At 48.4% G+C, this 14,304-nt stretch overlaps 1 protein-coding gene across 1 annotated transcript in view; it reads left to right on the top strand.

The window, feature by feature from the left end:
* Window positions 1-14,304, top strand: part of LOC112110886 (metalloprotease TIKI1-like) — a 106,836-nt gene that overhangs the window by 57,792 nt on the left and 34,740 nt on the right. Inside the window, exons 3-4 of the mRNA XM_026663349.2 lie at window positions 8,797-8,943; window positions 13,685-13,859. Coding sequence (XP_026519134.1) covers window positions 8,797-8,943; window positions 13,685-13,859 — 322 coding nt within the window. The remainder of the gene's footprint in view (window positions 1-8,796; window positions 8,944-13,684; window positions 13,860-14,304) is intronic.

Here is a 14,304-nt window from a genome sequence, read left to right as displayed (position 1 = left end):
TCGGAAAACTGGCCTGTTCAGGAAGCTGCAAGCAGGGACTTTTTTCCCAGACCAGAAGATCACTGTAGGGGAAGTCGAAATGCCCATTGTGATCCTTGGAGACTTACCCTTTCATGCCATGGCTCATGAAACCATACACAGGGAGCCTTGACAGCAGCAAGGAGCAGTTCAATAACAGGCTGAGTTGGTGCAGAATGACTGTGGAGTGTGCTTTTGGCCATTTAAAGGGCCGCTGGCGCTGTCTGTATGGGAAGCTGTACCTGGCCGATGACAACATCCCCGTGGTTATATCTGCGTGCTGTACCCTCCATGACATTTGTGAAGGGAAGGGTGAAAGATTCACTCAGGCATGGAACTCGAAGGTTCAACACCTGGAGGCTGAATTTGAACAGCCGGAGAGCAGGGCTATTAGAGGGGCCCAGCGCGGGGCTGCAAGGATTAGGGATGCCTTGAGGGAGCAATTTGCGGCTGAAAGCCACCAGTAATGTTTGGTGCCCTGCACGGGAGTGAAGTGCAGTGGTTCCAATGTTAGTAGGAATCTCTGCTTGCTACACTGACTTGCAGTGCCTGTTGCTTTCCTGGGCTAAGGTATCTTTTACTTAGTGCAATGATAAAGAATGTTTTCAAAGCCAAAAAATCCGTTTATTTAAAAGAATTTTCGTTTATTGAAAAGAAACACGACTGCTTGGGAAACAGAAAGGGTAAAGGGGCGGGGTGGGGAATGGTTCAATCACAGATGTGCATATGTCCTGTTATCATACTCAGCCTTCCTGTCTGGAGTGCCATGCAATGAGTGCTGCACTTCAGGCTGGCTAAAATGCATGGTGATGGGGGTTGAGTGCAGAGGGTAAGGGTCGTAGTTTTCAGGGCTGGGTGGTGAAGCTACAGGTGTTGGAGGCAGCTGGTGGCGATAAGAACCCGGATGTTGGGGAAAGTGGGTTGGAGGTGACATGGGGGCACAAGGGAAAGAGTTTTGGGACAAGGGCTGCAGGGGGTTGGGCGTGGTAGTGCTCCGCCTGCATGGCTACAAGTGCCTGGATCGAGTCCACTTGGCGCTCCGCTCAGTGCTTTGCTGCCGGAGCTCCGCATTCTGCTGGCGGATCCTCCTTTCACTCTCCCGCCACTCTGCACTTTTAGATTCTTGTTAAGTGACTGCTGTATGACTTCATGCAGCAGGTCCTCTTTGCTTCTACGTGGCCTCTTCCTAATTCTTTGCAGTCTTTCGGCCGTTGATAACAAGGACGGCTGAGATCTCAAGGTTGCATCTGTAAAGGCAAAATGCAACACTTAACAGAGGCAGGATTGTTCCCACCAGACAGAGCAATGATTCGCCCGTACTTAAAGACAAGCACAGTCTACACAATAGCAGAAATTGCCCGTCCCAAAGCGAGCGCACATAACCCACAGGAGCCACAAAATGCACAGGGGCAAGGGGGACTGATTCTTTCACGGCCGTACTGTCCTCTGGGTTTCTGTGCCTTGGGGAGAGCCAACAGCTGCAGGGGGCCCCTATACTGAACACTGTCCCCACATTTTCCATAGGACTTGGTCCTGGAAGATATCTCGCTGCTGAGGGTGACCTGGGAAGCAAGGGAGGGTCTTCTACTACAATGCGGCTTCCGCCCTGGCCCATATGCAGCTTGCCTGTGTGCAGCAATGGTCCCCCCGCCCCTCACGGCACAGTGGGGTGGACATGTTCGCCTGACTGGGACAAGGAGCACAGTGGCTCTCCCAAGGAACCTGCGCAAGCGCAATGCCCAAGTTCTGGATGAGACCTTTGAAGAGATCACTGAGGCCGATTACCACGATGTGGAGAGCACATCAACACCCTATTCCGCATCTAGGCATGCATGCAGCCCTAACCCTCCTCGCCCCAAGAGCCCGCACCGAATAACTTCCTTCCCAAAATAAAAGCCGCTTACCGGGAACCTCCCTCTGGTGTTTGTCCTTCCCCAAGCACCGGCCACCACGACTGGCTACCTTCCTCCTGGCTTGAGAACAGCTCCTGGCTGCATGCGTCTAGGGATGCCGGGGTGTCTTCCTCCTCCTGAGCACCCTCGCTCCCGCTTTCCTCCTCCTCCTCCTCCTGCCTTGTTGAACTGGGCTCTGAAGTGTCCATGGTGGTACTCGGAGTGGAGGTGGGGTCGCCCCCCAGTATCGTGTCCAGCTCTTTGTAGAAACGGCAGGTCATGGGGGCAGCACTGGAGTGTCTGTTTGCCTCGCAGGCTTTGCGGTAGGCATTCCGCAGCTCCTTCACTTTAACCCTGCACTGCAGTGCGTCCCTTTCCATCATGGCCCTTGATATCTGCGCGAAGGTATCGTAATTCCTACGGCTGGAGCGCAGCTGGGACTGGACAGCTTCCTCCCCCCAAACACTGATGAGGTCCAGCACCTCGCCATTGCTCCATACTGGGGATCACCAGGCGCGTGGAGGAATGGTCACCTGGAAAGATGCGCTGAGAGCACTCCACGCCTGGCTGAGCAAACAGGAAGGGGAATTTCAAAATTCCCAGAGAATTTAAAGGGCGGGTCTGATGGTTGGTCACTTGAGGGCAGGGCAGTAGAGTTCAAAGTGATGACCAGAGTGGCTAGAACAGGCATTGTGGGACACTTCTGGAGGCCGATCAGAGCGCATTAACAGACCAGGGCATCCACATTGGCACCGTGGCGCTCCAGCCAGGGTGCACCAAGCGTTATGCCTCTCGCCGAGGTGGATTATCAGGAGCGCTCTAGCCGCAGAGTCCGGGAGCTCTACGTGCCTTGCCAGTGTGGATGCGTCGTGAGTTAGAGCACAGGGGGCTGATTTAATGCGCTCTAACTTGCAAGTGTAGCCATGCCCTTAGTAGTAACACTAGATAAGATTATCAACTCTGAACCAAGTCAGTCACACAGATTAAACACCTTGAGCACGTGAGCTCAGGAATTCTCCTTGCTATGAAATCCCCAGGACTATCAATCATTGACTGTTTACTGAAGATAAACTTTTCAACAGAGGCACCGTTTGAAGCAGCATCTGGTATCGCAAACAGCTGAAATGACACCATTCGCTAACATAATTGTGTGGGTTGAATTTTAGGTGCTGTTCCTAAATGCAGGAGTGCCTTTACAAAGGCACACCTGCTACTACAAGATAACGAAACCCTAGCTTCCTTCGGCAATCCGTGTTGTGCGCTAGCTGCATTGTAACCGTACACGCTTCTTTGATAAACATGCCACCTTCTACCGCCAACGAACGCCCTCACACAGCTTTAACAGCCTGATGCTGTGAGTATTTTTAGTGCTAGCATCGTCCGCCCTGCCCTGCATGGATCCTGGTGCCATGAATTACTGTACGAAATTGGGACTCTGTTGATTCCTACGCGTTTGGCATAGCTTGACGTTTCTACCTCTCAGTGCTGCAGACTTGACCTTGAGTTCCTTTGGCTCCCCCTGATGACAGCGAAGGAGAGCTGAAGGTACAATTGGGTGCCAGGCAAGCAGGAGAGCGCACCTAACTAATGTGCAAATGTTGGCTCAGAAGTGGTTCTTACTTGATGTCTATCTCAGGGCTGTGCAGCGCTGTAGCTTAGATGGTTGGAACTAAAACGGGGGTGTTGCTTCCTGGAAAGTGAAAATTGGGAAGGAACTGTTTAGTCCCTAAATGCAAACGAAAGCAGCCAATCGAGGTCAATGTCCCCAGCCGCAGAGTTGGTTTCCAGTGTTCGATGAAGCTGTACTTGCCTGGGTGCCTTTTGCAGAAAGGACAAGGCACGAGACACCTAATTCCCATTAAGATTGAATGGAAATTGGGCATCCAAAACCTGAGTCCCTTGGGTGGCTTCAAAAACCTTATCCCGGAGCTTTAGATGTTCTTCTAGCCGAAATACGGAATATCTGATTAGAACAGCAAAAGGGCTTTTCCACTCCTACAACCCCGTTACCTCTCTGACTGTCCGGTAGCCCCTTGCTGATCTTCACACTTCTGTGGTGGACAGCTCCCACCTTTCAGAGAAGAGTAGTGAGCCAAGGGTTGTAGTGAATATTTATATTAGTAAGGCTTTGTGAAGTACATCTCAGTGTCCTGTAATAGGTTTGAAAAGATTAAATCTTTATTCTGACAATTGTAGTTTTTAGTTTTAAACTGCATCTTTATGGCACAATGTCCTCACTTTGTTGTGGTGGTTGTGTGTTTGCGATCTCACTGATTCACAAAATTTAATAAGGCCTCCTAGTGGAGATGCACCGTATACTGGCAAGAGTGCTTTTGCTGTTACTGCGTATACTAGATCCCTGAACAAAATAAGCCATACCGGCCAAAGCACTTCTTTGCTGGTAAAATCGCATCTACACTTGGGCTTATGCCAGTAAAGATCACACTCCTAACTGACATTTCTATACCAGGAAACGTTTAAATCAGTGGCTCTCAACCTTTCCAGACTACTGTACCCCTTTCAGGAGTCTGATTTGTGTTGTGTACCCCCACTTAAAAACTACTTGCTTACAAAATCAGACACAAAAATACAGAAGTGTCACAGCCACACTGTTACTGAAAAATTGCTGCCTTTCTCATTTTTATCATGTAATGATAAAAGAAATCAATTGGAATATAAATATTGTACTTACATTTCAGTGTATAGTACACAGAGCAGTATAAACAAGTCATCTGTATGAAATTTTAGTTTGTACTGACTTCGCTAGTGCTTTTTAGGTAGCCTGTTGTAAAACTAGGCAAATATCTAGATGAGTTGATGTACCCCCTGGAAGATCTCTGTGTACCCCCAGGGGTATGCGTACTTCTAGTTAAGAACCACTGGTTTAAAGTGTAGAGCTGGCCTTTGTCTCAGTAGGCCCCTTCTAGTCTTTAGCGTCAATTAGGGCTTGCCTATACAGGAAATTAAACCCAATGAACCAGAAGTGTGAAATTAAAGGACCTTAGTTAAAGCTCCTGAAATCCCAGTGTGGACACACGTGTTCAGAAGTGTCCTTAATCCACTTCAGTTTAATGTACTTCCAAAGCGAATTAAGTGAAAGGAAACTAAGGCCATTTAACTTCTGAATGAGAGCCTCCATGGCGGGGTTAATGCATTTTAACTACGGGGACGTCTACATTACAGCCAGGGGTGTGCATGGCAACTCATGTGGACATACCCATAGTTATAATCTAGCTAGTTATACTCTAGCTAACCTGCTAAAAATAGAAATGAGGATGCCCCATCTCACTCCCCCTCCCCCAACCCCACTGGGTATGTGCTTGCTTGTGCAGCTCACACGGAAGTCCGTGCCACAGCGTCCTCACTTCTATTTTTAGCAAGCCAGCTAGCGTACAGCTACCGCAGATATGTCTACACGAGTTGCAAATCACACCATGGGTGCAGTGTAAACTACCCTGAGGCACTTTAAATTCAGGCCTTTAGTTAACCCGGTTTAACTTTGTTGAACTTCCCCAGGTAGACATGCTCTTAGTGGGGTGCTATTGGAGTGAGAAACAGAATTCCTGCAGTACCTGAAAAATGTGGGCGTTAAGTGCTGTTTTTGTGTCTTGAGGAGATTGAAACCGATTTTGTCTATATAGACGAATACACTGGCGTAAAACGTTCTTTGTGGGTAGGCGGTCAGGTTTGGTTGTAGTGAAGGCAACATCATTTCACATTGTGTGAACATAGCTCTGTAACCTCTGCACTCTCCTCCGTTGACCAGAAGGCAGGCATATACAATGGGGAGGGACAAACTGACATGACCTCCTAAGGTCCCTTCCAACCCTGATATTCTATGATTCTATGATTAAATCTCATGTTCCCAATGTCTTATAATCTTGACATTTGGTATATGCATCCATGGACCTCTGAGCACAGGTTGGGGAAACCTTTATATTTTCCATCAAAGGTCACCAGTCCAACAGTTTACAAAAACAATAGTAATGTCTTCTGCGAGGCATTGATGGTGCTTATGAGATCTCTAGTTTGGAGGAATTAAGGCCACCTGAGGTCACTGGTTCTATTAATAGAATCATAGAATATCAAGGTTGGAAGGGACCTCAGGAGGTCATCTAGTCCAACCCCCTGCTCAAAGCAGGGCCAATTCTCAGCTAAATCATCCCAGCCAGGGCTTTGTCAAGCCTGACCTTAAAAACCTCTAAGGATGGAGATTCCACCACCTCCCTAGGTAACCCATTCCAGTGCTTCACCACCCTCCTAGTGAAAAAGTTTTTCCTAATATCCAACCTAGACTGCAATATCCCACTGCAACTTGAGACCATTGCTCCTTGTTCTGTCATCTGGTACCACTGAGAACAGCCGAGCTCCATCCTCTTTGGAACCCCCCTTCAGGTAGTTGAAAGCAGCTATCAAATCCCCCCTCATTCTTCTCTTCTGCAGACTAAACAATTCCAGTTCCCTCAGCCTCTCCTCATAAGTCATGTGCTCCAGCCCCCTAATCATTTTTGTTGCCCTCTGCTGGATTCTTTCCAATTTTTCCACATCCTTCTTGTAGTGTGGATTTTAACCAAGGTAGTTGTCGAAAAGGGAGTAATGGTGCTGCATGGGCCAATGCTGGTACCCACTTCCATCTGAAAGGCAGACTGCTGTCAAGTAGCATTCAGAGATCACTATTTACATACTGCCATAGTTGGGCATGGATAAAAAATTTCCTCTGGGCAGGGACATTTGTAAAAAAACAATCTCTCTGTGGCATGCATGGATATGTTTATATACATGGATGCATAGACACCAAAACTCATCCCACAATACTCAAATTATTATTTGTATGATCATGCTGCCTCAGAACCCTAGTCTTCGACCAGGACCCCAGTGTAGTGGGAGCTGTACAAACACAAAACAAAAAGACAGTCCCAGCCCCAGAGAATTTACAATCCAAGTATAAGACAAGTGATAACAGATGGATACAGAGACGAGGGAGTACAAGGAAATAGTGAAACGATACTGGGCAGCCTGATCAGCAGTGGTCAGAATAACATTACGGTCATGCCAAAGTCAGGAGCTGGACAAATTCTTTCTCTGAGTGGTGTTATACTTCGCCACCTCGCACATCCCGTAGATTTGATGTTAACAATATTAATATTTATTCTAATCCTCTTTACTCACTTTGTATTCTGATGAATTTGGTATTTTGGTACATTTGTTTTATTTGGAAAAAAATGAATAAAAATGATAAAAACACCCAATATTAATATCTATATCTTTAGTTCGTGTTGTTGAAAAGCACCAGTAGCTCTAGATGCTTTTTGCAGTACCTGAAATAAACAACAAGCAAGAATAAATTCCACAAAGCACATGGCACAAAGCCACCCAGGCTGGAATAATTCTCTCCATATCTAGCCAGGTACATCCTTCAACCCGCCTTCTGCTCCGAAGGCAGAGAGGATGAGCTTTGCAGAATGTCCTGGAGGCTAGCAAATCTAGCCCCTCTCACCGCAAGGGGACCAGTTCCAGAGTTGATTTGTCCTCGTGGGAGAAGGCCCCACCCCTTTAAACCAGGGGCCTGTCAGCTTGAGCACCTCTGCTAATAGCAGCTGCCCTGATGCGGGAGGGAAGGGAAGGGAAGGGTGTTACAGGGGTGTCGTAGGTTCTGAGGACGCTGGCTTTTTGTCTTTAGCTGACTTGCTCTTATGTCAGCTCAAGTCATTCCTATTGGGTACAGCAGAGGCATGTAAAGGGCTGAGCCTCTCCGAGGCAGAGGGATTTAGGGACTGGGATAAAGAGATCTTGTACAGGGAACCGTAGGGAACAACCAAGCTTGGGAGCAAGGTAAGGCTGAAGATAACCTTTTCTTGGTTATATTAACAATAAAGGCAAACCTCCAGAAGAGAGGAATGTTTTATCTTACCCAGTGTGTATGCACTGTGTTCAGAGCAGTTAGCACCGTCCTGCTGAGATAGAGCGTCTGTCTGGTGCCAAATCCATTTAGGGCTTCTAGAGCCCCAAACCACCAACTGAAACTCAATCAGGCAGCCAATGCAGACTGTAGGCACTGTCGTTAGGTGCTCTCTATGGCCCTAATTCAGGAAAACATCCGTATTAAGGACAACTCCTAAGCACGTGTTTCTGTCCCATCAAAGTCAGTGAACAGGGTTGGGCTCAAGCCATATTCTTCAGTGCTTTCCCGAATTGGGATTTAAGTGAAGCCCTGCTTGGTGCAGAATACTACTTCTTACTCCTGCTTCTGAATGGCTCCAAGCGGAAGCCTGAAGCAGAGAGAATGTGGTCTAGTCGTGAGGTGGTAAAGGCATGGTAACGGCAGCGAGGTCTGCACCCAAAAGACCCAGTAGTCCTCTTCTCACCAGGTGCTCTTGGCCTCAACTGCTGTTTGAGCAGCCCAGGATCTAGAAAGACACCACCCTCCCAAGTTGCATACCTGGGTAACAAACGGTCCCTCAGTCTGCAGTGCTGGCCCTTCTGCTTGCTGCCTGCTGCTCTATCTCCATGGGTTGCACCTCAGTCTGCTAGCCCTTACCCTGGCCCCGATCTCCTTCAGATACTGAGTCACTCGTCCTATTGCATCCCCCAGGGATGTGGAGAGATGCCACAGTGTGCATCTCCTCTCCTAAGCCCAACAGCCTCCTGTATTTGGGTGAGCAGGAGGGGAAGCAGGATAGCTCCACCCCCCACAAGGCAGGGTACCTGTCGTTTCTGATCTGTAAATAGCTGTAGCTCTGCAGGAAGGGTGGGGGGTGAAGTATGTGGATTACCACACTTGGAGTGGGCGTAGAGTTGAAGGTTCTTGTTCATATTGATCTTCACAACAAGTGAGTTAAGCACTTAAAAGGAACTTTTGTCTTTTCCTCCTTCCTCCCTCCCTCAGGTGATCTTTGCTTTGAATCAGACTCTCTTGCAGCAGGAGAGCCTCCGAGCAGGCAGTCTCCAGACCCCCTATACGACAGAAGACCTTATCGAGCATTACAACTGTGGGGACCTCAACTCCATCATCTTCAGCCATGACACTTCTCAAGTGAGTCTTGCCGCCGCACCCCCTCGTATTTCCCACCTGTCCCCGACGGCCAGAGAATTCCCTGATTCTGCTAGCGTCCTTCAACGGACAGCGCTGCCTCCACTCCAGAAAGGTCCGAGTATTGTTTGGTGTCATAGAAACGGGAAGGGAGAGAAATGGAGGGAATGTTTCAAATGATTGTGCCTGCCTTCTTGTCAGGCTGTCCCTGATTTGGATTTGGGGGGGGGTTCCGTTCCTCTTAGTTTGAACCTTTCTTTTCTTGCAACATGAGAGAGTTAAAAGCTTTGCTCAGGAGTCCAGCCAATCCAAGCATACAAACTAGTGTAAGGGCTGGTCCACACTAACCCCACCCCCCCCGAGTTCGAACTAAGATACGCAACTTCAGCTACGTGAATAATGTAGCTGAAGTCGAAGTATCTTAGTTCGAACTTAAAGGTACTTACCGCGGGTCCACACGCGGCAGGCAGGCTCCCCCATCGACTCCGCCTACTCCTCTCGCGGAGCAGGATTACCGGTTTCGACGGCGAGCACTTCCGGGATTGATTTATTGCATCTAGACAAGACGCGATAAATCGATCCCAGAAGATCGATTGCTTGCCGCCGAACCAGCGGGTAAGTATAGACGTACCCTTAGTGTGACCGGGTACAGCAGCAACACCTGGGCTCCCGGCATGCAAGGGATTAACGCTGGCTTCCCTAGCATAGGTGTGCTGAGGAGGGGCTGTACACTTAACAGGGTTCGCCAGGCTGGATACACAGGTATATCTGTCCTCCTCCCCTCTCCGCCCCTCCGTCGCCCCCGGTGGAGGTGCAATTTATAGTGGCAAAAGCACGCAGTAGAGCATAAACCATTTCCCCAAACAGAATTAGCTATACTGGCAAATAGACATTGTTGCTGGTATAACTGCACGTATTGTAGGGATTTAGCTGTGTTGGTCAGGGGTGTGATTTCTTTCACCCTCCTAACTGACACAGCAATGCTGGCAAAACCTCCTGGTGTAGACCAGGCTTAAGAGGGTACGTCTACACTGCAGCTGGGAGTGACCCTCCCAGCCCAGGGAGACAGACCTGCGCAAGCTAGTCTGCTTCAGATAGCCGTGTGGATGTTGTGGCTCGGGCGGAGACTTGGTCTAGCTGCCCGAGCTCAGACCCAGGGGCTCGGGTGGGCGCGACAGCCCGAGCTCTCGCCCAAGTTGCAATGTCCACACTGCTAATTTTAGCATGCTAACTTGTCACTTGGGTGGTTTGTTTTATGCTGCAAAGCTTTGTCCCGGTTGAACACCCCTTTGCTGCTCCACTGCCATGTATTCTGCTGAGCTCTCCCTCCCCCAGGTTGCAATTATTTATCTGTTAACACTTTGCCCCCTTCAGCCTAGAACCACAGGGTCCACTTGCCCTGTCACTGGGGCGGTGGAACCAGTGCAGTGGAGAGGAGAATCAGGCCATAATCTTTCCTGGTGGTGAGTTCAGAATTATCCCCCCCATCCTACAGATGGGGAGAATGAGGCAGCAAGAGATTCGTGGCCTGCGTTTCAAAGGTGCTGAGCAACTTCCGACTCCCCTGGATTTGATTTGCACTTGTGGGTTCTCAGCGCCTGGGAGAATCAGGCCCTGTGGCACTTGCCCAAGATGACACAGCAGGTCGTTGGCAGAGGACCAGATTCTGCGTGTGAGAACACTGCTGTAGATCCGGAGAAATGTCATTCGAATTACAGCTGGTTTACACTGGGCCAGATGCTGATCCTGGTTATGCCAGTCAGGAACAGGACAAAGATCCTCTCGCTCTCAGTCTGCTTCTCTAACTGCTAGCTCACACTGTCTTTCCTTAAATAGGCCCCTTCGCAAATGTAGGTAAAGATTGCTAACAGGCTGCTTTTCTCTCCAGCCAGGACCAGAACATACTCTGTCCTGTATTCTGGCTTGTTGCCTGTAGACAGCGGAGTCTTCCCTGGCCTTTCCTTTGAGACAAACAGGATGTCTGACGGTTTAATTTTAGCACCAAAGCTCCGAGAGGTCCCTTTTATTTTTTAAAGGCCCCTCTGGCATCAGGCTGTATAAGGGAAGAGTCAGTTGAGTCCCAGTGGAGCGCAGGCACAGGCTTTTTGTGCTAATAGTGACACGTGTGTGTGAGCCTCACTTTGGCACCTACGTAGCACTGGACAAATCACAAGCATTTTAATGCCTGTATTTCCCCCATCTTGGCAGTGGGGAGGGCAGTGACCTCCTCACAGTGGTGGCTCCATGGATTGGCTACTCCATGTTTGTCAAGTCCTTTGAGCTCCTTGGATTGTTTGCACTTCTGTAGCACGTGCAGTTTTTATATATATTCCTATCGCTGTTGTATTCGTATCGGAGCCCTGTCTCGGGACGGGGCGTGCTTTGCATTTAACCCTGCTCTTTCGTAGCCTAGTTATTTGGGGGAGCCTTGCAGCAGCAAAGAGGTGTCTAAGAGGAAGTGTTGCAAGCATAAGGGGGGGAGGGATTACATAGGAGAGCAGAAGGGTGTAGATGGCCTGATTTGTGTACAGTTTTTGTATTGGTGTAACTGTTAGTTAATCTGTAATCTGTTAGTTAATAATTATCCCAGTGCAATCCTGCATGCAACTAGAATGGGTGTATAAAAGTGTTTTATAGCAGTATAGCCGTTCCACTTCCCATATGGGAAGAGCTATATTGGTATAATATGTATGTATGTGTGTACATACCTGCTTCCACCTTCCGGGGATTGAGTTAATGCTGTACAGCTTGTAGTGCAGACAAGACCTACGTAGGAGAACTGGGATGAAACAAAGAAAGATTGGGTTTAGAGTGAATATCAGGAAAAATGTATGAAGCCACGTAGAGTCCGTTGTGGGAACAGTCTCCCAAGCAGCACGATGGAAGCCCCAGTGCTCTGATACTATAAACAACAAGAAAATGCCCTGTAGGGAATCATTTGGCCTTGTCAGGGTTGTGGCTAGATAACCTCAGACATTAGACCTCTGATTACATCTGAGTGTGAGGTTCTGCCTAGCAGAGCTGAGTGAGAGCTCGGTGGTGGGACGGGTGCCCTGCTGATCTGACATTTCCCTCTGTGGCGGAGCACGTTCAGTGGGGGGCGCTGCGGGACTGGAGCTACTGTCACGTTCAGTCCATTCTGCCACTCTCCTGGCACTGAGCGTTGTGTGCGTGTCACTGTCTCTTTGTTGTTGTGCACGCCTCACCATCGCCCCAGGTGCATTTGCAGCTGAGTGAATTGTTGGCAGTGATAATAATAAATAACACCTAGTTCTTATGTAGCATTTTTCCTCCACAGATCTCAAAGCGCTTTACAAAGGAGGTGAGCATCATTATCCCCATCTCACAGATGACCATACAGATTAGACACGATTATTTTATAAGATTACTACAGACGATTAACCTTGCTTCCCGTCCCAAGGCGAGAACTGCCCTGTTGATACTATGCCACATGTTTCTGAGGGACAAGTTGCCCTTCACCTACATCAGAGTCCTTTTTCTCCACCACATAAAGCTTGCCATCAGAGACGGATTCTATGTGAGCTAGGTCAAAGAGTTACCTCCCTGCGGCCCTAATAGTCTAAATCTGTTAAAACAGCAATTCCCAATGAGTTGGACATGATCTGGGAAGTGCTCACACCCCTTTGGCGGAGAAATGACAAACAAAAAACAAAACCTGCCAAATTCTGTGGGACCAAGTAGGAGCCAACGAGGGGAAGGAAAGAGCAAGACACTGTCTTCCTCCTGGAACTCCTCACTCTTACAGCACTTACTCCCCCCCGCCCCCCTTGAATCTCGGAGGTTTTGTTTTTTAATCTCCTTCCTCTGAAGTATCAGGGATGGCCTCAGCTGGAGATGGGACTTGGATGGGGCGGGCCGGGGCTCTGAGGTGGCACCGAGCATTCTCTCTCTCAGGTGCTTGGCAGGCTGGTTCTTGCTCGCATGCTCAGGGTCAAACTGATCACCATATGTGGGGTGGGGTCAGGAAGGAATTTCCCCCCCAGGTCAGGCTGACTGTGACCTCAGGGGTTTTTCAACGTCCTCTGCAGCGTGCAGGTGCATTATCTGGGTATGTCTCGTTTCATCGTTTCCCTGCCGTTGCACTGGTGCACCTTGGTCCCAAAGGATGGCAAAGGATTGGGGGGGGGGGTTGCAGCAGGCAACCACAGATGGATTTGGGGCTAGTGTGAGGGGACTGGGGACCACCTTGTAAATGATGCACATGGAGCTGGTTGAAAAATGGGAACATTTTTAATGAAAAAATTGTCCCTTTTTTGGAAAAATCTTGAATTTTTTTGACCGACTCTAGTTGCTTGGTTATTATTCTCCCCCAGCCAGAGCGACTTGCAGGACAGGAGGCAAATGGCTCATGTGACACTGTCCCTATGATCTTAATCTTGTAAATCTTGGTATGAAGCTAAAGATAGCCAGTGACAAATACGGATTTCCTCTAGCCACACAAGCAGGATTCAAGAGCTACCATCTGACAAACCCAGAAAGTCTGTTTTCTTTGTATCAAGCTAAAACAAATTCAGTTGCACAGGTTGTAAAATCACATACTTGGAGAAATGGAGCATTATTAAAAAGTCACTGAGAGGGGTTTTTGTCCTGCTGTACGTGCTTTTTGTGGGGGGCAAGGGGGAATGCCAGGCTCCTCAATGCCTCACCTTGACAATCTTTGTCTCCTTGGAATACACCAGTGAAATAAAGTCATTTCCCACAAAGATTTTTCTTTCTTGCCTAGGTCCCAAATTTCATTAACGCCACCCTGCCACCCAACGAGCGCATTACCGCCCAAGAGATAGACAGCTATTTCCGCCAGGAGCTCATCTACAAACGCAATGAGAGGATGGGAAAGAGGGTGAAGGACCTGCTGGAGGAGTACCCCGACAAGAGTTTCTTCTTTGCATTTGGAGCCGGTACGTGCTAGACGAGCTCTTGAATTTGATTACTTTCTTCCTGCATTTTTATGAACTCTGCTTTAAGCCCCAGACCCAGTTATGAATCCCTAGGCATAACTCACTGCAGGATCAGCCCTTAAAGGCATAACAAACCCTCTTATCTTAGTTGGTTCTTTAGACATAGACAATTATTCAAATTAAAGATAAATGTGAACTCTTTGAAGCTCGCCCTGTAGGTAGGCAGGGTTGTTGAAGGTGCATACTTGGTTTACTGTCTCATGCTAGCTTAAGTCTGAAAAGTTAGTTGGTTGATGGGTATTTAGTTCAATCAGTAGTGCCAAGACACTTCCAATGAGATTGGGGCCCCATTGTGCTGTGCTTTGCATTTGTACTTTCTAGTTATTTTCCTAAGGAACAGTTGATTCTCATTGGTTGGTAACCATTAAAACATGTTGATTTACAA

This window comes from Terrapene carolina, unplaced genomic scaffold, assembly GCF_002925995.2.
Source record: "Terrapene carolina triunguis isolate 2854851 unplaced genomic scaffold, T_m_triunguis-2.0 Scaffold33356, whole genome shotgun sequence".
NCBI lineage: Eukaryota > Metazoa > Chordata > Testudines > Emydidae > Terrapene > Terrapene triunguis.
The sequence above is the reverse complement of the archived record's forward strand: the minus strand, read 5'-3'. Positions and strand labels throughout refer to the sequence as shown.